General features: G+C 38.2%; 7 protein-coding genes across 7 annotated transcripts; 6 read left to right on the forward strand and 1 right to left on the reverse strand.

The window, feature by feature from the left end:
• The first annotated feature begins 1,033 nt into the window (after positions 1-1,033).
• LOC145581597 (glutaredoxin-C1-like) lies at positions 1,034-1,500 on the forward strand. The gene has a single exon (XM_081638610.1). It carries the CDS (start codon positions 1,034-1,036, stop codon positions 1,490-1,492), a length of 459 nt encoding a protein of 152 aa, XP_081494736.1. The 3' UTR covers positions 1,493-1,500.
• A 3,434-nt stretch (positions 1,501-4,934) lies between these two features.
• LOC145581599 (uncharacterized) lies at positions 4,935-6,652 on the forward strand. Its single transcript, XM_081638611.1, has 2 exons — positions 4,935-5,389; positions 5,727-6,652. The coding sequence occupies exons 1-2, from the start codon at positions 5,206-5,208 to the stop codon at positions 6,461-6,463; spliced, it is 921 nt and encodes a 306-aa protein (XP_081494737.1). The 5' UTR covers positions 4,935-5,205; the 3' UTR covers positions 6,464-6,652.
• Positions 6,653-8,296: 1,644 nt separating this feature from the next.
• LOC145582691 (ATP synthase delta chain, chloroplastic-like) lies at positions 8,297-9,874 on the reverse strand. The gene is made up of 2 exons (XM_081639685.1): positions 9,413-9,874; positions 8,297-8,876 (listed from the first exon to the last, which is right to left on the reverse strand). Exons 1-2 carry the CDS (start codon positions 9,746-9,748, stop codon positions 8,436-8,438), a joined length of 777 nt encoding a protein of 258 aa, XP_081495811.1. The 5' UTR covers positions 9,749-9,874; the 3' UTR covers positions 8,297-8,435.
• Positions 9,875-11,882: 2,008 nt separating this feature from the next.
• On the forward strand, positions 11,883-13,003 carry LOC145583478 (uncharacterized). The gene is made up of 2 exons (XM_081640708.1): positions 11,883-11,936; positions 12,422-13,003. The coding sequence occupies exons 1-2, from the start codon at positions 11,883-11,885 to the stop codon at positions 13,001-13,003; spliced, it is 636 nt and encodes a 211-aa protein (XP_081496834.1).
• Positions 13,004-13,522: 519 nt separating this feature from the next.
• LOC145581600 (pentatricopeptide repeat-containing protein At4g18520, chloroplastic-like) lies at positions 13,523-15,614 on the forward strand. The gene has a single exon (XM_081638612.1). It carries the CDS (start codon positions 13,604-13,606, stop codon positions 15,482-15,484), a length of 1,881 nt encoding a protein of 626 aa, XP_081494738.1. The 5' UTR covers positions 13,523-13,603; the 3' UTR covers positions 15,485-15,614.
• A 2,290-nt stretch (positions 15,615-17,904) lies between these two features.
• LOC145583479 (uncharacterized) lies at positions 17,905-19,797 on the forward strand. Its single transcript, XM_081640709.1, has 2 exons — positions 17,905-18,325; positions 18,404-19,797. Exons 1-2 carry the CDS (start codon positions 17,905-17,907, stop codon positions 19,795-19,797), a joined length of 1,815 nt encoding a protein of 604 aa, XP_081496835.1.
• A 701-nt stretch (positions 19,798-20,498) lies between these two features.
• On the forward strand, positions 20,499-23,090 carry LOC145583480 (uncharacterized). The gene is made up of 3 exons (XM_081640710.1): positions 20,499-20,822; positions 20,922-22,294; positions 22,517-23,090. Exons 1-3 carry the CDS (start codon positions 20,499-20,501, stop codon positions 23,088-23,090), a joined length of 2,271 nt encoding a protein of 756 aa, XP_081496836.1.
• Positions 23,091-25,501: the final 2,411 nt, after the last annotated feature.

Here is a 25,501-nt window from a genome sequence, read left to right on the forward strand (position 1 = left end):
ACAGACAACCTCTTTAATTACTAACATGCCCTTCGTTATCCTCTCCTTGGCTTCAAAAAGAATTTCATACCCCATAATTAACATTACTCGTGCATTGTGCTCTTCTCGCAATAATTGTTGCATTATTGCCTTAATTTTGTATGAAGTCGCAAAGATGACTAAAAATTACTCTCACGGTCATACCTAAGCAAAAATCAAAACCCTCCACCACACTTGGACAACCCCCTAAACTAGTCACACTCTGGTCGAGTACTCGAGTGGGTTAAGGTGAGCCATAGCGTGAGCTATACAATGAGCCAATGATATTTGGTTGAAAGAATTGCGTGCATGAATGTGAATGAGAAAAATAACCAAATACGAGTATAAGCTTGATCATATATGAAGCACATTTGAATAATGTCACCGGAGTATTGACAAAAGAATTTTGTCAATCACTCACCTAATTATACGTTGAACAATTATTTTTTTTATACTTTTATTATTGCTTTATTTATATAGATGATGAACTAGCATAATTGGTTTAAATCTTGCTTAAAACTTGAAATTGAATCCCGTCTATACATCATTTGAAAGTTTTTTTTTGATAGAAATTTAAACACGTGGACAATCTATCATTTCTTGTTCTTTGTAAGAATTGTCTATTTGATGTACACAATTGAATTGTTTTTAAATTTACTAATCATTACTTTACGTTATACAAAATATAAATGATACGGAGTAGATAATATGATCATCATATGAAGTATGGACAAAAAAATACACTATTACTCCACTATTATAATCAATTACATACGTCATCAACCTTGTATATGTTCCCACGCCTATATAAAGGGCATGCATGCTCTCATTCCAAAAACATAACCTCATCACACACTTCTTCTCTCAGTATACATTCTCTCTTTCTCTCCTTTGAAACATTATCCCAAAGTTCTTACTTTCAAACCTTATTCACATAAAATTCTAATTGATCATCTCATTCCAAATACCTCTACTTTTCACTACTACTTAAACCTTCAAAAAGAAGTTTTTAAAAATGCAATACCATTTACAAGAACCATCCTCATCATCATCGTCATCATCATGGGGATACTCATACTACATAGGAGTACCATCCATGAACATGAACATGAACATGAACATGAACATGATGAACATTCGAGAAGCGGCCGACCCGCTCGAGAAAGTGGCGAGGCTAGCATCCGAGAGTGCGGTGGTAATATTCAGTGTGAGCACTTGTTGTATGTGTCATGCGGTCAAGCGGCTGTTTTGTGGTATGGGTGTTAATCCAACGGTGTATGAACTCGACGAAGATCCAAGAGGAAGAGAAATGGAGAAGGCTTTGATTAGATTGCTTGGTACTAATTATTCACCACCTGTTCCTGTTGTTTTTATTGGTGGTAAACTTGTTGGTGCTATGGATAGAGTTATGGCTTCCCATATTAATGGCTCCCTTGTTCCTCTCCTTAAGGAAGCCGGTGCTCTTTGGCTATGAACTATATTCGATCGATTGATCAATAATAATTGATTAAGCTAGATTGTGGGTTGGTTTTTTATAAGCCAAACTCAAATAGTTCACGAGCAAGCTAAGTTCTTTATATTAGTTGAGAACTCGTAATTTAAGGATAGACTAATTAAACTCGTTATCATCTCGGCCTATTCATAAATTTCAGTATGAATAATTGTAGTAATATGACTTAAATCTAATGACTTGACTAGCTAGTGGTGGGAAATTGCATCGCACACAATTTTGAAAGCATGACACGGGTGTGTCTTGTGTGTGTTAATATAATTATGATTATAGTTGTAATTGAACTCATGATGGTTTTTGTAATTTGTAGTAAAAGGTTAAATGAAAGATTTTATGCAATTTACATTGTCAAAATGAATACGCACTTTTATCATTTTTATTTATTTTTTTGGTTCCAAGCTCTTTTTCTATTGTGCAGCTTTCACAAGTTCTTTTTCCCTTATATTGTATAATAAAATGAAGAAAAAAATTGATTAAATACTAAAAAAAAAAAAAAGGCATCATGAACAATGGGTTTGTATTATCCTAGACCAACAAGGGCCATGGGTCATGTCAAGCCTTAACTTAGCCCATGGGTCATGGCCCAACTCTCTCATCATTTATTCAATTGTCACAGACTCACAGGCACAAATTAACAAGGGGTAGATAGTTCTGGGCTAGGTTATAGTAGGATTCAAAACTGTGCAAATACCACAGTTCACGAATGCAGAGGCTATTGAAGGTTTCTTTTCTCACCTCTTAAATCCTTGCGAAATTGTAATTAATTCATTGCAATGTATTTTTTATTTTCATTTGATAAAAGATTATGAGCACTGAGCAGTAATAATTAAGTGTAACAACCTAAAACATCGCGCGGAATGCTCACTAGTTTTTAATCTAAGGCACCAAAACCCTATGCTAAGAGTACACACTACACACAATTAGCTTAGGTGTGTTGTTTGACTAGTTACTTCTTAGAACAAATGTGATGAGAGTACATCCTGTAAGAGTCAATCCTATTCATTTACCAGCACATGAATAAAAACGAGTAACAAATGATTTTGGATATGATGATTTATCTAGTCAATTCTATTTATTTACTACCAGTACAACACAGGAATAAAAACGAGTAACAAAAAGAACAAATGACTAAGCTTTAGATACAGGTTTAGAAAAAGATGTAATTGAATTTTTTGGGTTTAACGGAGTATTTTTTTTCACACAAGGGTTTTACGTACTTGAGGAAAGAAAAATATTATTCTTGTACAAGAAAGGTATATATTGATTGTTTAGCAAATAAAATTATACTTTCTCAGTCCCCTAATATTGCAATAGGTTGAGTTTTACGCTTCCTCAACCAATAACATTTATTTATTTTGGTGTTTAGAGAGCCACATTCTCAACCCATAACATAAACCATTAATATCTTTCTAAAAAGTTAAATATTACTTCCTCTGTTTTTTTTAGTTGACACCTTTCTATCATCACGCTTGTCAACGCATGTTTTTAACGATTAATATCTCTAATTATCGACATTGTAAAATTATAAAAAGTAAATATTAATAAAATTTACATTGAAACGATTCAAACAAGATCCCACATGAATATGTTTTATCTTATCTATAAACCACAAAAGCGAGGCAAAGCGTGTTGTGTGAATAGTGTAAAAGTCAAACGGTATCAACTAAAAAAAACGGAGAAAGTATTAATCAAAGTAAAGTTAACAAAACCACACAATATTTACGTATAAATCACCATCTAGTAAAAAAAGAGTGGGTGAATAGAGTAAAAGTCCAATTGTCGCAATATTAAGAAAATGTATGAAGTGTTTAATTGATTTACAAGAGTTTTGTTGCATGAGATTGCAAATAAAAAATACTTCGTAAATTTTTATTTTTAAATAATGATAATTACATAATAAAATACTCACAAATTCACAATCACTAGTCATAATCTCCAATGCTAATTTTCGACTGCATATATTTTCAGTATACATGAATAAAAACTCTATAAAAATTAATATATATAAAATGCATTTTAAGTTAAATCTAACAAAATCCTACATTCTCACTCGATATAGTTTTAACTTTTGTAATAGTGAATTTTTATAGTAAAACATTTAGAAAGTTGATTGTAAAAAGTCAAAGTGTAAAAAACAAAAAGTGACGGATGGAACGAACTATGAACGAGTGAGTAGATCTTTAATGGAAGAGAACAAAGCTTATTACTCAACCCACCTCCCCTTCTTGGTTAGTTGGTTCCATGCCTCAATCTCCATCTCCTCCCCTAAAATTCCTTTTCCTATACTCTCTAATGTTTCTATCCACTAAATAAAAATAAATGAAGTTTATAAAAAGTAATTTTTATTGAAAATCCTTTTCACAGAAAATAGAATTTGGTTTTAAAATGTATTCCTCAAACCAAACATAACCCAAGTTATGAGAACTGTAATTTACAAGTTTGAATTTTTCATGAAATTTTCTAAGATGAGATATCCTTCCAAAGCAAGAAAATGGGAACATGATGAACTAATCATCAATTGTGCTGAAATTCTCTTGATAGATTAGATACTAGAGAATGACAAAGAAGGGGAAAACCGGAAAAACATATACATCATTACATACTTAGCTGCCATGCTGCATGTCTAGCCTCTTCCAACAGATTCAATCTTGTGCAGATACCACAGTTCACCAATGCAGGCTAAGTTTCAACAAGTGCACTTGTCGATTAGAAACACAACGTGAGACGTCGTGAGTTTGTGACCTTGTCCCTACCAACAGCATCGCCAAAAGGTATTTACATCATCAAATTTACGTCGGTAAGCTAGCCAACATAGACAAACCAATAACACAGTTCCACTAGAGATGTGTCGCATGCATTTCATGTAATATGCACCTACTATTCACAAATCTCAGCAATTCACTAGCATTTCTTCCTAATGATTAATCAGCTAGCAATTCTTCCTAAAGCAAATACCCATGTGCTGCTATGCTGGCTAAATTTGTCAACCTTGCTGACGACAAGTTCCTTATAATGCAGGACCTCCGCACAGCAGTAGACAGTTTCGTAGCAATTACTTGCATATTTCTTCCTTACCAAAAAAATTATAAACCGCTACTTGTAGGAATTACGCCGTAAGCAGACCAGCACAATGACATTGCACATTATTCCCACAACTAATTTTGCCAAGCAAACAAGTGCGTTAATGAACTACACTTAACATTTAACAGCAGTAGATAGATGAGCATATTCAATGGCTCAAATTCAATAACCACGCATGATATACTTAGTGGTATTTATATAGAAAACAAAAAGACAAATCCAAAACAATCAATCTAACTACCAAACAAAGGTTACAATTCCCTTCCAAACACCCGTGATTCCCTTTAACAAAATTACCAAAGAAATGATGAATTTCAAGCCATATAATCTTCCAAATTGCCTCTTCACATGACTTTGTTTGTAGTGAATAAAATTGAACATAAAAAAAAGAGCATCATCTATTATGATAACAATCGACCCCACCAACATAAACTCACGGGCATATTACTGCAGAAAATATAAAGGATTATCTACAAGTTATAAAAAGTTATGCCTCTGATTCTTCAAATCATGGACTACTTAATGTTTCTGTATTTCTAACTGCTGGGATGTTCTCTCATTAGAACCTTCTATACTACATTACTACCCCTCTCCCCATGTCTCATCCCATGGATATAATGTCTAGCTCTCTATTCTTTGTGATTTTCTTCAGCCACATTCTCGTTCTTATGGCTCAATCCACGACGGCGCCCATCAGCTCTCGCATCACTGTGGTAGGTGCTGTTTACTGCGATACTTGCCTCAACGACGGTTTTTCAAAACACAGCTACTTCATCCCAGGTAATTACTTACAGCTAACTTACTAAAGAAAAAAATCTTGAATAAAGCTGTGTTTGGTTTGGAGGAAATGATTTTTAAAAAGGAATTTTTAGTTTCAGTGGAAAGTACATTTTACAGGAAATTAGCCTTCAAATTTCATTTCGTATTGGTTGCAAAAATTTAAAAGTATATGAAGGAAGATTGAGGAGGAAAATGTAGACATTCCTTTGAGATAAGGATTAGGAAACTTAGTTTTCCTGGAAAAAGAATTTTCCTTCCAACCAAACACAGGGCAGCCAGTTCACTGACATTCTATTGCATAAAACCAAATTATAATAGGTTCTTGTTGATATGATAGGTGCCGATGTACACATACAATGCAAATTCAATGCAAAATCGCCAAAAACCGCGGAGATGATAAACTTCTCAGTTAACAGAACAACAGACATACATGGAGTATACAAGTTGGAAATACCTTATGTTGATGGAATAGATTGCGTAGATGGTCCTCCGATCCAGTCATTCTGTCAGGCGAGTTTGCTGGGAAGCCCATCTTCAGCCTGCAATGTTCCAGCCCTGAAAACTACAACAACTGAAGTATCAGTCAAATCCAGAAAAGAGAATCTTTGTGTTTACAGCTTCACTTCTCTGAGTTACAAACCGAGAAAAAAGAATGATAAATTGTGCAGGAAACCAGAAAAAGTAAAGGAATCATCAAATTCTGGTAGTTCATCCAAGGCCTTGCTTCCACATGATTTCCGTTTACCAAATCAAAGAACTTCTAAATCACAAGCTGCAAACTTGCAATCTTTTCCTTTCCCATTTTCGCCTCCCTCTTTACCTTTTCCATTCCCATTTTCAAGTCCGCCATCTTTACCCTTTCCATTTTCAAGTCCAGCTCCATCTTTACCCTTTCCATTCCCTCCAGTTCCTTCCCTCTTTCAACCGCCACCTCCACCATCCTTCAGTCTAGGAGACCCAAGAACATGGATACCTCACATCCCACTTACATCTCCACCACCACCTGTATTTGATATACGCGATCCAAGAACTTGGACACCGATAATTCCTCCACTCACTCCACCAAAACCTTAGAAAACAGAATCCATGAAGTAGGATTTTTGTTTTCCAGCTATCAAAAAATTATTGCTTTATATTGTTCCTTGTTACACAGATTGTGACTCAAAATATGAGTCTATGATGTACAGCAGGAATTACATATAAATATTGTAATGTATTTGTGTCAAATTACTACAGTCAATATAGCTCATAGCCTCATACATTCATTGATTCACAACCTTTTAGCAAAGTGATACCAAGGAGAAGAAAAGCAATATATTATGGCACTGAACTACAACTAACATCAACAAATTATCAGCATCAAGTATGATCTCTGCTTTAAAAAAATGTAAACTGCACATTTCAATACCTAGCATTAAATTCGAACATAGAGATTCTAAAGACAAATGAGTAAAGGCTTATTTCCAGCAAACAAACAAACCAGCTTATTGTGAAAATTAAAGAGTAGAAGACATACAGGCATCAAATCCCAATTACACAGAATTTCACTAGCACCAGAATTGCAGATTACAGGCAATTGAATCATCATAGCAGCTGTGAAGAAAGCAAAGAAGCAGAAATTGGATATCAAATAAAGCTGGGCCAACAATGAACACATTGAGAAGATTTCTTGAACAGAACAGTTTCAAAAGTAAACAAACCATGGAAACATTGTTATTTTGGATACTCTCAGAATTCCAGCCTATTAATTACACAGGTTATGCTTCACAAACATGCATAGTATTCTGCGGTGAATGTACACATCACATTTTGATACCTAGCATTGAAATCAAACATAGAGATTTTAAATATTTAGTAAAGACTTATTTCCAGCAAACAAACATAACAGCATATTGTGTGAATATAGAAGACAAACAGGCATCGGATCCTAATTACACAGCATTTTACAGCCACCAGATTATAAGAGATTGAATCAGAATAGCAGCCATGAAGAATGCAAAGAAGCATAAAATGAAGATCAAACAAAGTTATGACCATCAAAGAACACATTGTAGAATAATAGGAGATTTCTTGAACAGAACAGTTTCAAAAAGTGAACAAGCAGTCAAGCAATGAAAAACTTGTAATTTCAGAATCATTCTCAGAAACCCAGCTTTGCAGAGCTGATGCCCCATAAACATGCATTGTAGGCTTGTAGCAATTAGCAATTGCTGTACAGTGTTCCTGTATCCTGCTCCAAAAACTGGAACTTTGTTAATCAAGGTAACTATGCTAGCATACTAGACACTTGTCCATGCAACGAATTTTTGCTCAACATGTTAGTATTTTGCTAGCTTATGTTCCAAACATATTACAAAGGAAATTGAGGTATTTAAAAGACTATAAACTCAGCGACAGCTCTTCAAGAAGTAGACAGGTTTGCATGCTTGAAACTAGGCTATTAGCAGAAACGAAAACATGCCATTCAATAAACAGGTAGGGAAGTCATGCAGCTACATCTGACGGGCAAACAACCAATTTTATCTCAGAAATGGTGCAAATGCATTCAATATTCATTGTCCAATAGCCGAAGCATGAAGCACAGCACGGGAACTCAGAAGTAATCATAGCTTCTAACTAATACAGACAGAAGTAAGATTACTTGTGTTACAAAGATTGATGCTCAAAGCCACATATGCTCACCTTTCCCTGCACAGAGCTGAGCTGAGATGTGTTTGCAGTTTAAACAAATATAGGCATTCAGAAAAATAGTTCCCAGTAATGGTCCAAAATCTGAAAGTATTTCCAACAGTCTGCCACAAAGAAAACATTCGCAATGAACCATAGATAGACACCTTTTCGTGGAAAATTTGACACCATGTTATATAATATGGAATCACTTACGAAATATATATCACGAAAAAATCATGGACAAAGGTACAATCTGCTTGTCATTAACATAATTATACAAATTGAGTTCATATAGTTTCAAAAATACAGAATTCCAAATTTAAATTCAGAACATTGATCTAGCAAAATTTACTAGATGACCATATGATTACTACATTTATACAAGTGTAACATCTTCCAAATCAAGTTGAGAAGCAATCTCCTCAAGCTGTTTCTTCACACTCATATCAACCAACTTGGAACCTTCATTACCATACCTGACAGTGAATCCAGCAACCAGTGAAGGATCAATCACTGTCTTAATCCTCACATTCTTCGCCCCTGTCATCTGTTGAACACTCTTAGCAATCTGAGCCAAGTGATCACTCTCCAACTTCACCACCGAAGTCACCACTGCTACTTCAGTGTTGGTAATCTTATTATACACATCCTCAAATGCATTCAATATGTTTATAACCTGATCAATTCGCTCCGAATCAATCAAGATGTTAAGGAAGTTGGCAGTATGAGGCTGAAGTCCTGCGGTGCTAACAATCTCATCCAAGACACTACGCTTTCTCTCAACGCTAATCACTGGGCTTGCAAAGAAGTAATACACCTATACAACATGATTTCAGCTGAATGAGGCGATCACTCCAACAATGTTACGAAGTATATAACTAACAGAAACCTAAATTTTGCTCCAATATGTCATGACATTGTTCTAACGTATCAAATTACAGGAACTAATACTAAAATGGATGTAATAAATAAACTGACAAATATATAAACACAATAATTTGAGTCAAATCAACTTAACTTAGTATAATTGAAAATTTAACAGATATTATGAACTTATGCAAAACGAAATTGTATAGATAAAATGACAGATAAAATGACGGATAAAATAGCACATTATTTGAACATATTAATCAGCAGCAATTTTAGGGCGTAGAAAAAATGACAGATAAAATCAAAATTACCCGAAACTTCTACAACAATTCAAACCAAAATTGAGTGTATTCCACAAATTCATAGATATAATTCAACAAATTCGACATTTCTTAAAAAAAAAAAAAAATCAACAAATTCGTCAAAAATTGAAATAATCCTAAAAATTGTTTATAATTTCGTAAAATCGATGAAAAACTATACCTGTTCTTCGGCGAAAATCCTGGAGAGTTTTTCAACATCAGCGCTAGTCTCATCAAGAGTACCGGTGGAATCGGCGACATCGGCGAGAGCGGAGGCGTACCTGCTGGCGGTGGTGTCAGCCATGCGAGCACCGAGAGCTCCGCCGCCGCGAGGCTTGGCGGTGAGCTTCGAGGCGGTTAAAATCTGGAGCCTGAGAGGGTTGAAAGTGGCGGTAGAAGAGGAGAAGGAGAGAGAAAATGGCGTCGAAGCTTTGGTAGCTGATGATGAATTTGATAATGCTGCAACAGTTTTTGTTCTGGATTGCAAGGATACTGGAGTTTGCAGAGATGCCGCCATTGTTGCAGGCTAGAGAGAGAAAGTGAGGTGAGGAGAGAGAAAGTGAAGACTGGAGAGAGTGGGATAAGCAGAGAATGGATGGAGGTTTTGAGTGATGGTTTTGGATGAAAGATGACCTCTTGTTTTTCTGAGGGGATAAAAAATGAATTAAAATTAAAAAAATTGATTTTTGGAGGATAAAATAGAGATGTGGTGATGTTAATTTGATTGGCGCGGAAATTAGATTTGTTCTTGTTGTGGGTCACATTTGCAAAATCACTGTTCATCGTTTTTCTTTGAGTTAAGCATACATTAAGAACTTAACTTTTGAGTTTTTCGCCCTGAAGGATTTTATATTTTTGTTTTCACCTTTAAGGACCTAAGATTAGCATTTCGGACACTTAACTCATCGTTAACCAAAGGTTTTCTGTCAACCATAAATTACTTGAGTTCACTAAATTACCAGAATTTAAACAACAAAAACAAAAACCATATTCAATGCAAAAGTACCCCATAATTATTAACAGAATTACATAATTGTTTTTCCTTTTCATTTCCCAAAAGTTTATTCTCCTGCATTTACAAAGAATCATCAACAAAAGTAGTCAAAATTATACTTCCTTCGTCCCTAAATTACATTCTTACTTCTCTCTATTATGTGAGGAATAAATGCTAGAACTAGAAATGTAATTTAGGGATGGAGGGAGTAATCATTTTCTTCGACCTTCCTAACTATGCACCCTTGCAGAAAAAAAAAATAAGGAAGATGAAATGTGAATTAGAAGAAGTTGCTGTCAAGAAGATTAAGTTGCTTAAGATTGACCAACCACATTAAATAATTTAAAGTTTTCAGTCAAACAAAAAAAGTTAAGGAATTTGATATGTACCCGACTTATGTTTATTGAAGATTAAGCTAGTCTTACAGTTGTTCTCATTACCCATATGATTAAATTTTGGGGGAAGATAAGTTGCGTCTTGCATTTGGGGGTATGTATGATTAACTTTTGTTTTCTCCAAAAAAATTAAGTCAATTGCCATTTATTTTAATATTATAATAATAAAGTATTAAAGTTTACTAAAAGAGACTCACTAATTTAACTAGTATGGTTAAGTTTTACCGGTAAAGTCTCAATAGGTCCTTAATGGTGAAAATAAAAATAAGAGGTCCTTAACGGTGAAAAAAGTAAAAGTTAAGGTCCTTTGTGTATGCTTAACTCGTTTTTCTTTTTATCTTGTTCTTTGTTAGGTTAGAAACATAGAATTAAGCTAGTTGGATCTTTGTATTTTTGGGTTTATGAAATTATAAAGAGGTGAGAGGGGATAATTCTTACTCCTTAGCTTCTTGCCCATAGGCCATAGCGTAGTGGAAAAGTTTACCCATTGATTTTTTTATTTTTTATTTTTTTTTTATATTTTTAAGGTAAGAAGAAAGACTCTACTGAGTCGACACCTCTCACAGGTTTTGCCAGTCCAGCTCCACAGTTCATCGCTTGAGGGTAGAGGGGGAAGGTAAGGGAATCCCCTTACTCCCAAGCCTTTTGTATTTGGTGGGGCTCGAACTCGTGACCTCAAAGTCACAGGTGAGTTCCCCACCAACTCCACCAAGCTTTGCTTGGTTAAAGTTTACCCATTGATGTAATGATGCTTAGAAACCGTATTTGTCATAACCTTTTCGCTAACTAGTTAGATGATTGAGATTTGAACTAATATTAGCAAAAAATATCATTATAAAGTCAAGGATTTTTTTTTTTTATCAAGAACTTTCAAGTATTAAAACCGATTTTTATGATAAACTACGTAATATTGGATATGTATGTTGTAAGAAACTACCTCTTAATATTCAAAATGTTGTAAGAGACTACTATAAGCCAGAATGTCACCGTTGATTTTTTGCTCCGACGTTGACCACGTCACGTGACCTTTAATGAACACAAATACTCTGTGTTTTAGCACTCATAAGGGTTTGCATTTACCAACCCAACCAATCATGGTACTTCATTAACCATAAATGTGGACTGCTAAACAACGCCCACATTTTTATCGAAATCGCCCACATTTTTATGTAAACTTCCAACATTACCCTTTTCTTCCTCTCTCTCCTAACACAACCACCACCGCCCGTCACCACCATTGCACCGTTGCCACCACCGCCAACATGACGGACAGTGATAGCGGCAGGTCGTGTACTCCGCCGGATCCACTTCGCGAGGTAATTTATTTTCGCCGGAACTCAAAGCTCCCAAAAAAAGGTCCACCGTGGTCAAATCGGGCAAACCGGGCGGTTAAACCGTGGTCAAACCGTGTAAACCGGGCGGTCCAACCACGGTCAAACCGTGTAGTCCAGGCGGTTTGACCACGGTCAAAGCGCCTGGACTACACGGTTTGACCGTGGTTGGACCGCCCGGTTTACACGGTTTGACCACGGTCTAACCGCCCGGTTTGCCCGGTTTGTTTTTTTTTTATTAATATTGTTTTTATTATTATTATTATTATTATTATTATTATTATTTCATTATTATTATTATTATTATTTCATTATTATTATTATTATTATTATTATTATTTATTATTATTGTTGTTGTTGTTGTTGTTATTATTATTACTATTACTATGATTATGATTGTGATTATGATTGTTATTGTTGTTATAATTATGATTATTATTTTAAAAATATTTTGTTGGGATGTTTAATAGGCATCACTGCCGGATTATGGTGGCGATGGCATCGACTACAGTTCATATTTTATAACGTCAATGATCTTCCCGACTTTTGAAGAAGCATTTGAATGGGCACAAAACATTTCCATACGTTACGGCTTTTTCCTTACAAAGTCTTCGTATAAGAAACAACGAGATGGTCGACCGGTCAAGTATCTTAAGTGCGATCGTGGCCATAGAAACACAGCCGAAGGTAGAGATATGGAGAATGCTGTACGGAAAAACACGAAAAGAAAGGGTGTTAGGTGTCCATTTCGTATCAAGGTCACATGTATGGTGGACGATCAAGGGTGGAAAATCATTCTTTCATCAGGTTTGCATGGCTTGCATAACCACCCAATGATGGTATATCGAGAGGGTCATCGGCAAGTGAGTGGTCTAAGTCCGGCTGCGAAGCAATTGGTTAGTCAAATGAGTTCAGTATGTGCTAAACCTAGTCACATAATGGCGGCAGTGAAAGATGCGTTTCCCACTGAGAACCCTAACATGAGACACATCTACAATTTCAGAAGTCGTGTTAGGGTTGATGCTAGTGAAGGGAGAGATGTCGTCAACTAGTTCCTTCACTTGGCCAATGAGCGTAAATACGTTAATTGGTTAGCTGCTGACCCCGACACACGTGTTGTCACCCACGCCTTTATGGCACATCCAGAGATGACGAATATGTTACGAACATATCCACATGTCATAGGGATGGATTCCACTTACAAGACAAACAGATACAACATGCTGTTTTTCGAGATTGTTGGGATCACACCGACAAATCAAAACTTTTTGATCGCGTATGCTTTAATGAAGACAGAGTCCTATGAGAGTTACAAGTGGGTCTTGGAGAAATTGAAGTTGTATATAGGTTTTGAAGCGACTCCTAAGGTGATACTAACTGATCGAGAGTTGGGACTTATGAAGGCAGTGAAAGAGATATTCCCAAACACAGCTCACTTGCTATGTAGGTGGCACATTAACAAAGATATGGGCGTTATTTAACAACTCCCTAAATTAAACTCATGAACTCATATATGCAAATTTCCAATTATACTACTCATAGTAGTCAGTACTCACGAAGGATAAACAGAATAACTACTACACTCTACACTCAGACCAACAGAAAACAAACTAATATTAGCGGGAACACCAACGTCCTGCAAATTCAGTTCAATGCTTTCTCTTTCTTCAACATTCATTCTACCATTCCATAATTCTCTTCCCCAAAATCTTCTCCTTTCATCTATTGGTTTCTCTCTGCAATCAAAATCTTCAAAACATGCCAACTTCTGCAAATCCCAAAACTTGATTCTTCAAAGATATCCCCCAAATTTTCGTTTAAATTACAAATCGTCGAAAAATTCAGCTGATTTATTAGAATTTAGCGATGCCCAAACCTCACAAGAGAACCCAATTGTTGGAATTTCGGTATCGCGGGGTCAAGGGGTTAGACTTGATCCATTTTGGGTAGCTTCTTTGCTTCAATCATGCTCTAGATTAAAAGATGTAAAATTGATACATGCTTTGATTTTGAAGTGTTTGAATGATTCTGTTGTGTTTGTTAATAACAATTTGATTAGTGTATACTTGAGTTTTGGAAAGTTAGAAGAGGCTCGCAAGGTGTTCGATGAAATGCCTGAGAGAAGAAACGTTATTTCTTGGACCACAATTCTTAATGGGTATTTGAATTTTGGTTTAGAGGATGAGGGTCTTAGTCTTTTTGGTGAATTTGTGAAGTCGGAGATTCAAGCGAATGGGACGACGTTTGTGTGTGTGTTGATTTTGTGTGGAAAGAGGTTGAATTATGAGTTAGGGAAACAGGTTCATGCTTGTATTATAAAAGGAAGTTGGAGCAATTTGATAGTAGATAGCGCTGTTATGTACTTTTATGCACAATGTGGGGACTTTTTGAGCGCTTTTCGTGTCTTTGATGGGATGAAAGAGCGCGATGTGGTTACTTGGACGACGATGATCACTTCTTGCTCTCAACAAGGCTATGGTGAGAAGGCCTTCTCACTTTTCTCAGAAATGCTAATGCACGAATATATACCCAATGAACACACTATATGTAGCGTTTTGAAGGCGTGTGGAGAAGAGAAGGCGCTGAAATTCGGGAGACAGTTGCATGGCATAGCAATTAAGAAACTGATAAACAATGATGTTTATATTGGCACTTCACTTCTAGATATGTATGCAAGATGTGTAGAAATTGAGGATTCTAGAAAAGTGTTTGATGGGATGAAAAGGCGAAATATGGTTACATGGACTTCAATCATTGCCGGGTATGCTAGGAATGGGCTTGGGTATGAGGCGTTGAAACTTTTCCGTGTGATGAAACGAAGAAAAGTAGCAGCAAATAATTTGACATTTGTAAGCATACTCCGAGCATGTGGTTCTATTGGTGCTCTGGTAACTGGGAAGGAAATTCATGCACAATTACTGAAGAACTCATCACAGAACAACATTTACATAGGAAGCACTCTTGTGTGGCTTTATTGCAAATGTGGTGAATATGGTCTTGCTTCACAGGTTCTCCAACATATGCCCCTTCGAGATGTTGTCTCATGGACCGCCATGATCTCTGGTTGTACTCAACTAGGGTATGAGTTTGAGGCTTTTGAATTTTTGAAAGAAATGCTCAGTGAAGGAGTGAAACCAAACCCGTTTACATACTCCTCTGTTCTGAAGGCTTGCGCAAGCCTAGAAGCAGTTAAGCATGGAAAACTAATACACTCGTCTTTGAATAAATCCCCTACAATCTCAGACAATATATTCGTGGGGAGCTCCCTGATTAATATGTATGCCAAATGTGGATGTATTTCAGATGCATTACAAGTCTTCAATAGTATGAAAGAAAAAAACTTGGTTTCTTGGAGATCTATGATAGTGGGATATGCAATGAATGGGTACTGCCGCGAAGCTCTGCAGCTCATGTACCAGATGCAAGAGGAAGGTCTTCAAGTGGATGATTACACTGTCACAACTGTTCTTAGTGCGTGTGGAGATGTGGAATGGAATACAGAATCTCTTACTGATGAACTGCAACTGAGTTGATCCTGATTCTATTGACTAACTGTACATATGTTTGTGGATGAATTAGTTGTATCATGTAAATCCATAAACAAAACAATTACGAAAAGTTGAATCCAAAGGTGTGTGTAACTTTAATTAGATCTAAACTAGTCTCAATTAACTATATACGTCTAAAAAAAGAAAAAGTTCTTGTTCCTTCTTGATCATACAGGATTACAGGCTCAACACTCATTATTGCAAATTAGTACAGATATAACATTTGCCTTATTACTGAAGTCAAAAAGGAAAACAGGGCAAAAGATTTAACTCATCAAATGATTACTAGATGCTATTAATTACTACATTAGGAGATAAAGTTTTAGTTTTGTAGTAAAATTGGAGAAACCAAACAGAAAAACCAGGAAAAATTGAAGCATGGAAAACAAGTGACTCACAACCTTGGATTCTTGGCATTCACCACCAGTGCCTGAGTCACTTGAACTGTTTTTTTGGGATTTAAATTTAAGCACTTGACGAAGAATTGTTATTAAATTAAAATTGGAAACCAAGAACAAATTTCCTATTATTTTAAGCAAAATTCCTAACTAGTTTTGTAAAATATTTGGTTCAAGAACCTTAAACCTTGTTAAATCCGGCTTGCACTACTATACACTTTGAATAATCTATACTTCATATTAATTAATTTTGGCCTTGTATATACTGTATGAATCCTTGATCCGCCTGAGTTTGATCCGCACTTGAGGTTGGCACAGCCCTGCGGCTGCCGGACAGTGTAGTTCTTGGTAGAAGGTAGCATTGATTGGGATGTCCTTATTAAGTTGGAAGACAGCGGTTCCAATGGGCTCTTTAAGTATAAACCACGACATAGAATAGATTTCTACGGTGAACTTATTACACTCTGGGTCAGATAGTTCGTCGTTACCAATAAAAAAGATTAATATGTAGTTCCCATTTGCATTCTTGTCAAGACGTTCAATGCAACTCCAAATCCAACCCCGTTCAATCCAGCCTGCTATCAAGGTTGCTTTCCCATGGCTCAGCTTCCCGGCCCGGGGTTCTGCGCTCAACTCTAACATCCACCACGTCCCTTCTCTCTCACTCTTGCTGCTTGATGATCCCATAAATAAGCTTTCTTTGTTTGCTGTGTTACAATAACGAATTCTTCTATTTTGTAATGTTTGTTTATTTATTTATAGCTGTAGGCCTAGCCGCCTTATATAACAATTTTTGATGTGTAAAATATTTTACTCCGTAGTTAACCCTCCTACATTAGGAAACCTATTGACATTGGGATATTTATTGTGTGGCGCCAACAAGATTACAAAAATATACTATGGAGCAGTTAAAACCCAATAGAATGGCTTGAATTAACCAGTGATTCACAAAGTCAACCCTCATACAAAAATCAAAGAAAATCTTATAAAAACACGTTCAAACCAATTTCAAGGATTTAGAAGTCAAGAATTGAACCCTAGTTAAATTATCAATAAATTATGATGAATTCTTGGATATTGATTTAACCCGAAACAGTAAAACAAATGTACAAATTAAACTTGGCAACTAAGAACAAAATTACTAGCTAGTGTTGGGCCCGTATTGTAATACGACCCATTACATTTAGGGCACCAATCCAAGAAGCAATAACTCAGCAAGAATGAGAAAAACGGCTTGATTGGAATAAATAAGGAAAGCAGCATCAAGGATATCAATCAAGGAGATACTTGCCAAAGATACACCTACAGAACAGGGAAGAAGATAAATCAAGAAGATCTTCCTCATTTTGAATATATTCTGAATATATTTGTAAACCCTAGAGATCCCTAGGTATAAATAAGCATAATTAGACAATTTTGAGCATTCATGTACGCATATATACTCTAAATACAATAGAATTACTCTGCATTTATCTACGGAGCTTCGTCCCTACTGAAGAAGGAGGCTTGTCCTTATTCAGTATTGTATCTCTAAACTCGTTCTCTTTTCATAGTAGAGCTCTTTCTGTTTGTTTATTGTTTGTTCATTGCTTATCTATTGCTTTGTTACTTCTTTATTGCTATTTTGTATGCTTTTGGTAGTATGATTGTTATTACCCCTCAAACCCAGCAGATTCTCATATGTCCTTTTTGAGATTTGCCTAAACAATTTGGCGCCCACCGTGGGGCTGATAATCAATTAACCTACCAATTCGCCAAAAAACCAATACAAACACCATGTCTGGGCACCAAGTACCCTTTACCATGGCCGAAATCAATGAGGGAATGAACGCATTCCGTCAAACCTTAGACCAACAAAAAAGCCAAATTGAAACACTGTTGGCCCAAAAAGTTCAAACTGAAGCCAAGCTTACCAGTCTCACCAAGCAAAATGAAGCCCTCCGTAGCCAAATACAATCAGTCGCTTCTAAAACCATTAATACCAGAAAGAACACTGAAAGTATAGCCATGCAACTTGATATGTCAGGTACTTTTCATACCCCTAATGGGGAAAAAGGATCTAACACTAGGGAAACAACCCTAGATCTAGACTCTTTGAACGCAGGAACCCCTAAGCAGAACAGCCAAGAAGGATCTGAGGAGGGAAAGATAGAAAAGGTAGTCAGGGAGTACCTCAAAGCAATCGAAGCCAAGATCGCCAAGATCCCTGGAATGCCAAAGCCCATGGAGGAAGAGGCGTCAGATGGATATATAGAGTCTCCCTTCTCAGAAGAGATCGCCATGGTAGAAGTGCCAAAGAGGTTCAGCACACCCAACATGGCCATGTATGATGGAACAGCAGACCCTGATGAGCACGTGTCCCCCTACAAGCAGAAGATGATGACCAGCTCAATCCCTAGAGATATCAGAGAGGCCATCATGTGCAAAGGCTTTGGAGCCACATTATCAGGTCCAGCTTTAACTTGGTTCATTAATTTAGATAATGGGACAATTCGATCTTTTGCAGGAATGGTAAACCTATTCAAAGTCCAGTTCGCCAGCAGCAGGAAAATAGAAAAGCAATCATCGGATTTATACCGTGTTGTGCAAAGACATGGTGAATCCTTGAGGGATTATCTCGACAAGTTCAACAGGGAAAAGATTGGAATACACAAGTGCGATGCTCCTACAACCATCGAAGCATTCAGAAGAGGATTGCTAGATCACAGTGAACTCTACAAGGAGTTAACCAAATATCCCTGCACAACCTTTGAACATGTACAAGCTAAAGCAATGGCTCAAGTCAGATTCGAAGAAGATGCATACGCAAGAAAGGTTCCGGAGTTCAGAAAGGATGAAGATCGTCCGCCAAGAAGGAACAACAACTTCCCCAGGAGAGATCATCGGTTCAAGCCGTATCAGCGTTCCTGCTTTGATGAAGGATCAGTCAATGCTGTCGAAGGAGAGTTTTCTGATTGGAGGGAAGATCCTGAGCTCCCACCCAAGTTGCATGAGTACTGCTTCAATGTCAACCCTGCAAGAGTAATAAGGACCTTAAACAAGATGGGAGACACTATTCAATGGCCTAGAAGGAGTGACAGGCCTGGGGAAAAGAAGGATCCATCCAGATGGTGTGATTTCCATTCAGATATCGGTCACACTACTGACGAATGTGTCGCGCTCAGAAAGGAAGTTGCATACTTGCTAAAGAAGGGCTACCTCAAAGAACTCTTGTCAGATAGATCCAAAGCTTCAGAAAAGGACAGAGAGTCCAAGCAAGGAGGTCCTCCACCCCCACCTCCAATTGTCAAAACCATCTGTTTCATATCAGGAGGGTCAGAAGTATGCGGCCTAACATATTCAGCAGCAAAGCGGCACGCAAAAGAAAGCAACAAAGAACAACCAGACAAGAGGGAAAAAGCAAAGATAGACATCCCTATCATGTTTGAAGAAAGCGACGCAGTAGAAGGTCATCATGACGGCCTAGTGATCTCACTCCCAGTTGGAAACTGCATGATTAAGCGAATCCTAGTTGACAATGGAAGCTCTGCGAATATCATCATGCTAGACACCTTGAAGCATATGAACATAGGTGAGAAGAATATCGTCAACAAATCAACAATGCTAGTAGGATTCAGCGGGGAAACCAAGAAGACAAGTGGGGAAATTACATTGGCAACATATGCAAAAGGGATCAACCTGCAAGTCAAGTTCTTAGTGATCGACACTCTATCCTCATACAATATGATTTTGGGAAGACCTTGGATACACGAAATGAAAGCCATCCCTTCTACGTACCATCAGGTCATTAAGTTTCCTACTAGATGGGGAATTCAAGAAATTAGAGGAGATCCTAAAGAAGCTAAAGAATGTTACAAGATAGCACTGAAGGCAACATCTGCAGAAAAGAGTTCAGCATAGCAATCAGAGGGTCAGCTGGGCCAAGAGAAGCTGAGTATATCAGAAGAGCAAGAAGCTACAGAAGTCCAGCTGAACCCCATGCACCCAGATCAGAAAGTCAGAATAGGATCAGAGCTGAAAGCAGAACTCAGACAACAAATTTACGACTTTCTGGAAGAAGAGAAAGATGTGTTTGCTTGGACCCATGAAGACATGAAAGGCATTTCCCCAGAAGTTATCACCCACAAGTTGAACGTAGATCCAATGCATACACCAGTGAAGCAAAAAAGAAGAAAATTCGCGCCAGAAAGGAACAAGATCATCAACGAGGAAATTCAAAACCTACTGAAGACAGGAAAGATCAGAGAGGTAAAGTACCCAGAATGGCTTGCCAACGTGGTGGTAGTAAGGAAGAAAAATGGGAAATGGCGAATCTGCATAGATTTCACGGACATCAACAAGGCCTGCCCAAAAGACCCATTCCCTTTACCTCATATCGATGCCATGGTAGATGCCACAGCAGGACACGAGTTGCTATCCTTCATGGACGCCTACAGTGGTTACAACCAGATCTTCATGCACAAGGATGATCAAGAGAAGACAGCCTTCATCACCAGCCAAGGAATTACTGCTACAAGGTGATGCCTTTCGGATTGAAGAATGCAGGGGCAACGTACCAAAGGTTGGTAAACAAGATGTTTGAAGAGCAAATTGGAAACACAATGGAAGTATACATAGATGATATGGTAGTTAAATCCAAGAAGGCAGAAGATCACGTCAGAGACCTTGGAGAAGCATTCACAATCCCGAAGCAATACGGCATGAAGCTAAATCCCACAAAGTGCACATTTGGAGTACAATCAGGAAAGTTCCTGGGATACATGGTTACACAAAGGGGAATAGAAGCCAGTCCGGAACAAGTCAAAGCCATCCTAGACTTAGAGCGACCAAAATCCAAGAAGGATGTACAGAGCCTAACAGGGAAAATCGCGGCGCTGAACAGGTTCATTTCAAAGTCTTCAGAAAAGAATAGAGCTTTCTACGAGGTACTAAAAAAGAACAAAGAGTTCAAGTGGGAACAGGAACACGATGAGGCATTCTAGAAGCTGAAAGAATATCTAGCCAACCCGTTGATTCTCTCCAAGCCCAAAGAAGGAGAGCCACTCCAGCTATACCTTGCAGTATCTGAAGGGACGATCAGTGCAGTTCTCACAAGAGAAGAAGAAAAGGAACAATTTCCAATCTACTACGTAAGCAAGACCCTGCTCAGCGCGGAAACAAGATATGCATCACTAGAGAAAATCATTTTAGCCTTGTTCACTGCTTCAGTAAAGTTACGTCCATACTTCGAGAGCCATTCCATACAAGTACGAACCAACTACCCCATCAGAGCTATCATGAGGAAACCAGAAATGTCAAGAAGGATGGAGAAATGGGCCTTACATTTGAGCAGGTACGACATACAGTACAAACCCAGGACAGCGGTCAAATCTCAAGCCTTGGCAGACTTCGTGGCAGACTTCAGCCCTACACTTGAAGAAGAAGCGCAGAAGGAAGTGCTAGCTCTACAGGAACCAAAAACTGCGCAGAAATGGACACTCCATACAGATGGTGCAGCAAACATACGAGGAGTAGGCTTAGGAGTAGTACTAACATCACCCCAAGGAGACAAGATAGCACAGGCAATAAGGTGTAACTTCAAAGCTACCAATAATGAAGCTGAATATGAAGCACTAATCACAGGGCTAACCGTTGCAAAGGACATGAAGATACAACACCTTGAAGTCATTTCTGATTCTCTACTCATGGTAAACCAAATCAACGGGCAGTATGCAGCAAAAGACACTAGAATGATCGCCTACCTAGAAGTCACAAAGAAGCTCATCAAAGAATTCAAGGAGTTCAAGATAGAACAAGTACCCCGAAACCTGAACACCGAGGCAGACGCACTGGCAAATTTGGGGTCAAACATCAATCCAGAAGAATTCGGGGCAATCCCACTAGTACACGTACTCTCACCAGCCATAGAGAAGGAGTCAACCATGAGTGTCTACAAAATTCAAGCAGGCCCTATAGAAGAAGAAGACAACAGTTGGACAACGCCTCTGAAAGAATACCTCTTGGGCAACACGAAACCAACAGGGAAAGCATTCGCTCAGAAAGCCTCCAAGTACTGCCTGATCAGCAACGTACTCTTCAAAAAATCTGCAGCAGGACCTTTCTTAAGATGCCTGGAAGGAAAAGAAGCTCAGCAGGTCTTGCAATCCCTACACAGTGGAGAATGCGGAAATCACTCCGGAGGAAGGAATCTAGCCAACAGAGCACTTAGAATGGGATACTACTGGCCCAGCATGAGGAAGGATGCAGCAGAGTTCGCCAAGAAATGCCTAGCATGCCAAAAACATGCGCCCTTGACACACAAGCCATCAGAAGAATTACACCCTACGTTGACACCTTGGCCATTTATGAAGTGGGAAATGGATATAGTAAAGCTACCCCCGTCATCAGGACAGAGAGTGTACTTCTTAGCAATGACAGACTACTTTTCCAAATGGATTGAAGCAGAAGCATACAAGGAAATCAAGGATAAGCACGTCATCTCATTTATAAAGAGGAACATTCTAAGCAGGTTCGGAGTACCAGCAGAGATCATTACAGACAATGGGTCCCAATTCATCAGCAACAAAACCACCAAGTTCTGTAAGGAATGGAACATCTCCCTTATCACATCTACACCAAGGTACCCACAAGCAAACGGACAAGCAGAATCGAGCAACAAAGTCCTTATAGGCAACATGAAGAAAAGGCTGGAAGGAGCCAAGGGAAAATGGGCAGACGAACTACCCAACATATTGTGGGCAGACAGGACAACTCCTAAAAGCGCTACAGGTCATACCCCTTTCTCACTAGTTTACGGATGTGAAGCTGTAATCCCAACAGAGGTAGAAGTACCTACAGCGAGGTACGGGCTAATGACAGAAGAAAGAAACCAGGCAGAACTAATCCACAATTTAGACACAGTGGAGGAACTCAGGGAGGACGCGCAAATGAGAATGGCAGCATATCAGCAGGAAGTAGCAAGATCCTTCAACAAGAATGTCAGAATCAAAGTCTTCAAGATAGGAGATTGGGTTCTCAGGAAGGTATACGAAAACACCAGGGAAGTCAATGCAGGAAAGCTAGCACCCAATTGGGAAGGACCCTATGAAATCACTAAGGTAGTAGGTAATGGAGCATACAGACTCAGGAATGCAGAAGGAAAAGAAGTGCAGCGAAATTGGAACGCAGCACATTTAAAGTTATATCATTTCTGAAGAAAGGTACGCAGTTATTATTTCTATTTTGTCTTTTAATTTACAAAAAGGAAAAAACAAAAAAAAGGAAAACAAGCAAAAATACAAAAAAAAAAAAGAAAAACACAAAAACACAAAAATCTCCAACAGCCAAAATCAGCACGAAAGGTACTCATCTATCTCTATCCTTTGTCAATTTGCTTTGCGATCATTACGAGTACTGACTTTGGCATCGGAGGGCCGTTGGGGAAACCCACGGCCACCCCTCACCTTCTTCTGTTTTGCAAGGAACACGACTGACATTACTGAGCAAGAATGTAACAAGTCCCTTCACTACAGAACAAAGACAAGTCATTCCTGAAAAGAACAGACCTACTATCCTTACAAAGCATACAAACACATGTAAGTAGCATCACAACTGTAACACAACTGTAATACAACTGTAATACAACTGTAATACATTTGTGATACAACTACAATCACAACACACTATACAGAAAGTCAACCACACAGCAAGAAAGACAGAAATACTTAGTTGCATTGCAACAAAATTAGAAAGAGCATCCAGCTACAGAAGTGTAGCACAAAATAAAAACAAAATTATCCAAACTGCACTAAGGCAGTAAACAGAAACAACATTCAAAAGTTTTACATTTTTTTTAAGGTGACGCAGCACCAGTTAAACTAATTCTCCCCCATGTTGTCAGCAGGAGCTACTTCTTCAGCAACAGGCTTCATCACCTCTGGGGCATCCTTGACTTCTTCATTATGAGGAGAGTTCACTTCCTCATCAGCAAAGCTCAGCAGTAGTGAGCCAGGAGCAGCAGTCCCCTCAGGAAACGCCTTCTCGAAAGAAGCCTTATCACCATTATAGTCCCAAGCCTCATGCTTTCCTTGCTGAAACTCCTCCATCATCTCAAGACGTGCCTTCCCGTAGTAGTACGTAGCAGCATCAATGGCCTCGTTAGCAGCTTCCTTCAAGGTACCCTTCAGCCCATCCCGCTCAGAAATGCAGTCCCGATGCTTAGTCCGTTCATCCTTCAAAGCCTCAGTAGCAGCCTTGTACTTGTCAGACAGAGCATCACGCTCCTTCTTCATAGCCTCATACACCCGAGTAAATTCTGACACCTTGCCTAAGACACCAAGGCAAGACTGAAGGCTCTGCACAACACAGATGAAGTGTAAGGAGCATATTTCAATAAGGTCGATTTTATAAAAATTTTTTTAGGAGTATACTATACCTGGAAAGACTGTACAACCGCCTCTTGTGAAAGGTCAGCAAAAGTCATCGAAGACTGGCGATCCTTGAAAGAAGGAAACAACAGGGTATCTACATGCGGAGCAAGAGAGTCAAAAGAAAACTCAGCAGCGTCAACATCAATAGGCATCTCCAACTTCCTCTTGAGACTGGCACGAGACGGAGGCGGAGAAGGGACACCCTTAGGAGCAACCATCTTGATGGGAACAGCCTCAGAAGTCAAGGGGGACGAGCGAGACTTAAGACGACCCAAGATGGAAGATGAGCTAAGAAGATCATGAGACCTTAGTGACCTTGATGTATCTGCAGGGAACATAGCTGGTTCAAAAAGTAATACAACAAGGAACACAACAAATACATAGAACAAGGAACACAACAAATATATACAGCAAGGACGCTAATTGGATCAAATAGATTAACAATTGTATACAAGTATATTCAACAAGGATACAGCCGATTCATGATTAAAAACCCACAAACTAAACAAGCAAACCGACATCAACCACACATTCACAAAATTATAAGTACAGCAAAACATCGAAACTCACAAGAAAAAAAGAAAACAAACCTTGAGACATGGTTGGGGCAACTTTCTATTCAGAATCAGATTCGTCCAAGGACTTAATTTGAACAACTGCTTCAGGTTGTGTCAACTTGATGAAAGATCTCTCGTCTGCACTCAACTCATACAACTTGTCTATCAAAGATGGAGACTGAGAGCGCTGCTTCAATTTACTCACTGCAGCCAACAAGCAAATAAGCCCAAATCAACAAAGAAGGAAAGAAGAACATAAAAGAATAAGAAAACAGAATACCTTCAGCCTCAACAGTGTCAATCAAAAAATCACAATCATCACCCAACGAATCAATCCTCACAAAGAAGAACTTGTGATACCACTTCTTGTCAAAAGCCTTCTCCAAGTCAGTCACCAAAGGACCAACACCATCCTTCAGGCGAAGGCCAACTCGACCTTTACCACTGGTCCTAATAATATAAGGGTAACATACACAAATCCCTCACATCAAGTTCTATACCCAATTTTATACTCAGCAAATCCAGAATTCTCAATACCCTCCAAGTCTGGGGCAACAATTGACAAGGCGAAACCCTAACTCTAGAAAGAAATTGGCGAACAAGAGCAGAAAAAGGAAAAGTATGCCCAATTACAAAAGG

This window comes from Chenopodium album, chromosome 15, assembly GCF_948465745.1.
Source record: "Chenopodium album chromosome 15, dcCheAlbu1.1, whole genome shotgun sequence".
Classification (NCBI taxonomy): domain Eukaryota; kingdom Viridiplantae; phylum Streptophyta; class Magnoliopsida; order Caryophyllales; family Amaranthaceae; genus Chenopodium; species Chenopodium album.

Coding starts and splice junctions, on each gene's coding strand:
- LOC145581597 (XM_081638610.1), top strand. CDS start 1,034: ATGCAATACCATTTACAAGAACCATCCTCATCATCATCGTCATCATCA.
- LOC145581599 (XM_081638611.1), top strand. CDS start 5,206: ATGTCTCATCCCATGGATATAATGTCTAGCTCTCTATTCTTTGTGATT. Junction 5,390..5,726: donor ACACAGCTACTTCATCCCAG/GTAATTACTTAC, acceptor TTGATATGATAG/GTGCCGATGTACACATACAA.
- LOC145582691 (XM_081639685.1), bottom strand. CDS start 9,748: ATGGCGGCATCTCTGCAAACTCCAGTATCCTTGCAATCCAGAACAAAA. Junction 8,877..9,412: donor GGATTTTCGCCGAAGAACAG/GTATAGTTTTTC, acceptor CATGTTGTATAG/GTGTATTACTTCTTTGCAAG.
- LOC145583478 (XM_081640708.1), top strand. CDS start 11,883: ATGACGGACAGTGATAGCGGCAGGTCGTGTACTCCGCCGGATCCACTT. Junction 11,937..12,421: donor CGCCGGATCCACTTCGCGAG/GTAATTTATTTT, acceptor GATGTTTAATAG/GCATCACTGCCGGATTATGG.
- LOC145581600 (XM_081638612.1), top strand. CDS start 13,604: ATGCTTTCTCTTTCTTCAACATTCATTCTACCATTCCATAATTCTCTT.
- LOC145583479 (XM_081640709.1), top strand. CDS start 17,905: ATGCAACTTGATATGTCAGGTACTTTTCATACCCCTAATGGGGAAAAA. Junction 18,326..18,403: donor AGAGGCCATCATGTGCAAAG/GCTTTGGAGCCA, acceptor GATCTTTTGCAG/GAATGGTAAACCTATTCAAA.
- LOC145583480 (XM_081640710.1), top strand. CDS start 20,499: ATGGAAGTATACATAGATGATATGGTAGTTAAATCCAAGAAGGCAGAA. Junction 20,823..20,921: donor AGAATAGAGCTTTCTACGAG/GTACTAAAAAAG, acceptor ATTCTCTCCAAG/CCCAAAGAAGGAGAGCCACT. Junction 22,295..22,516: donor CCGTCATCAGGACAGAGAGT/GTACTTCTTAGC, acceptor ATCTACACCAAG/GTACCCACAAGCAAACGGAC.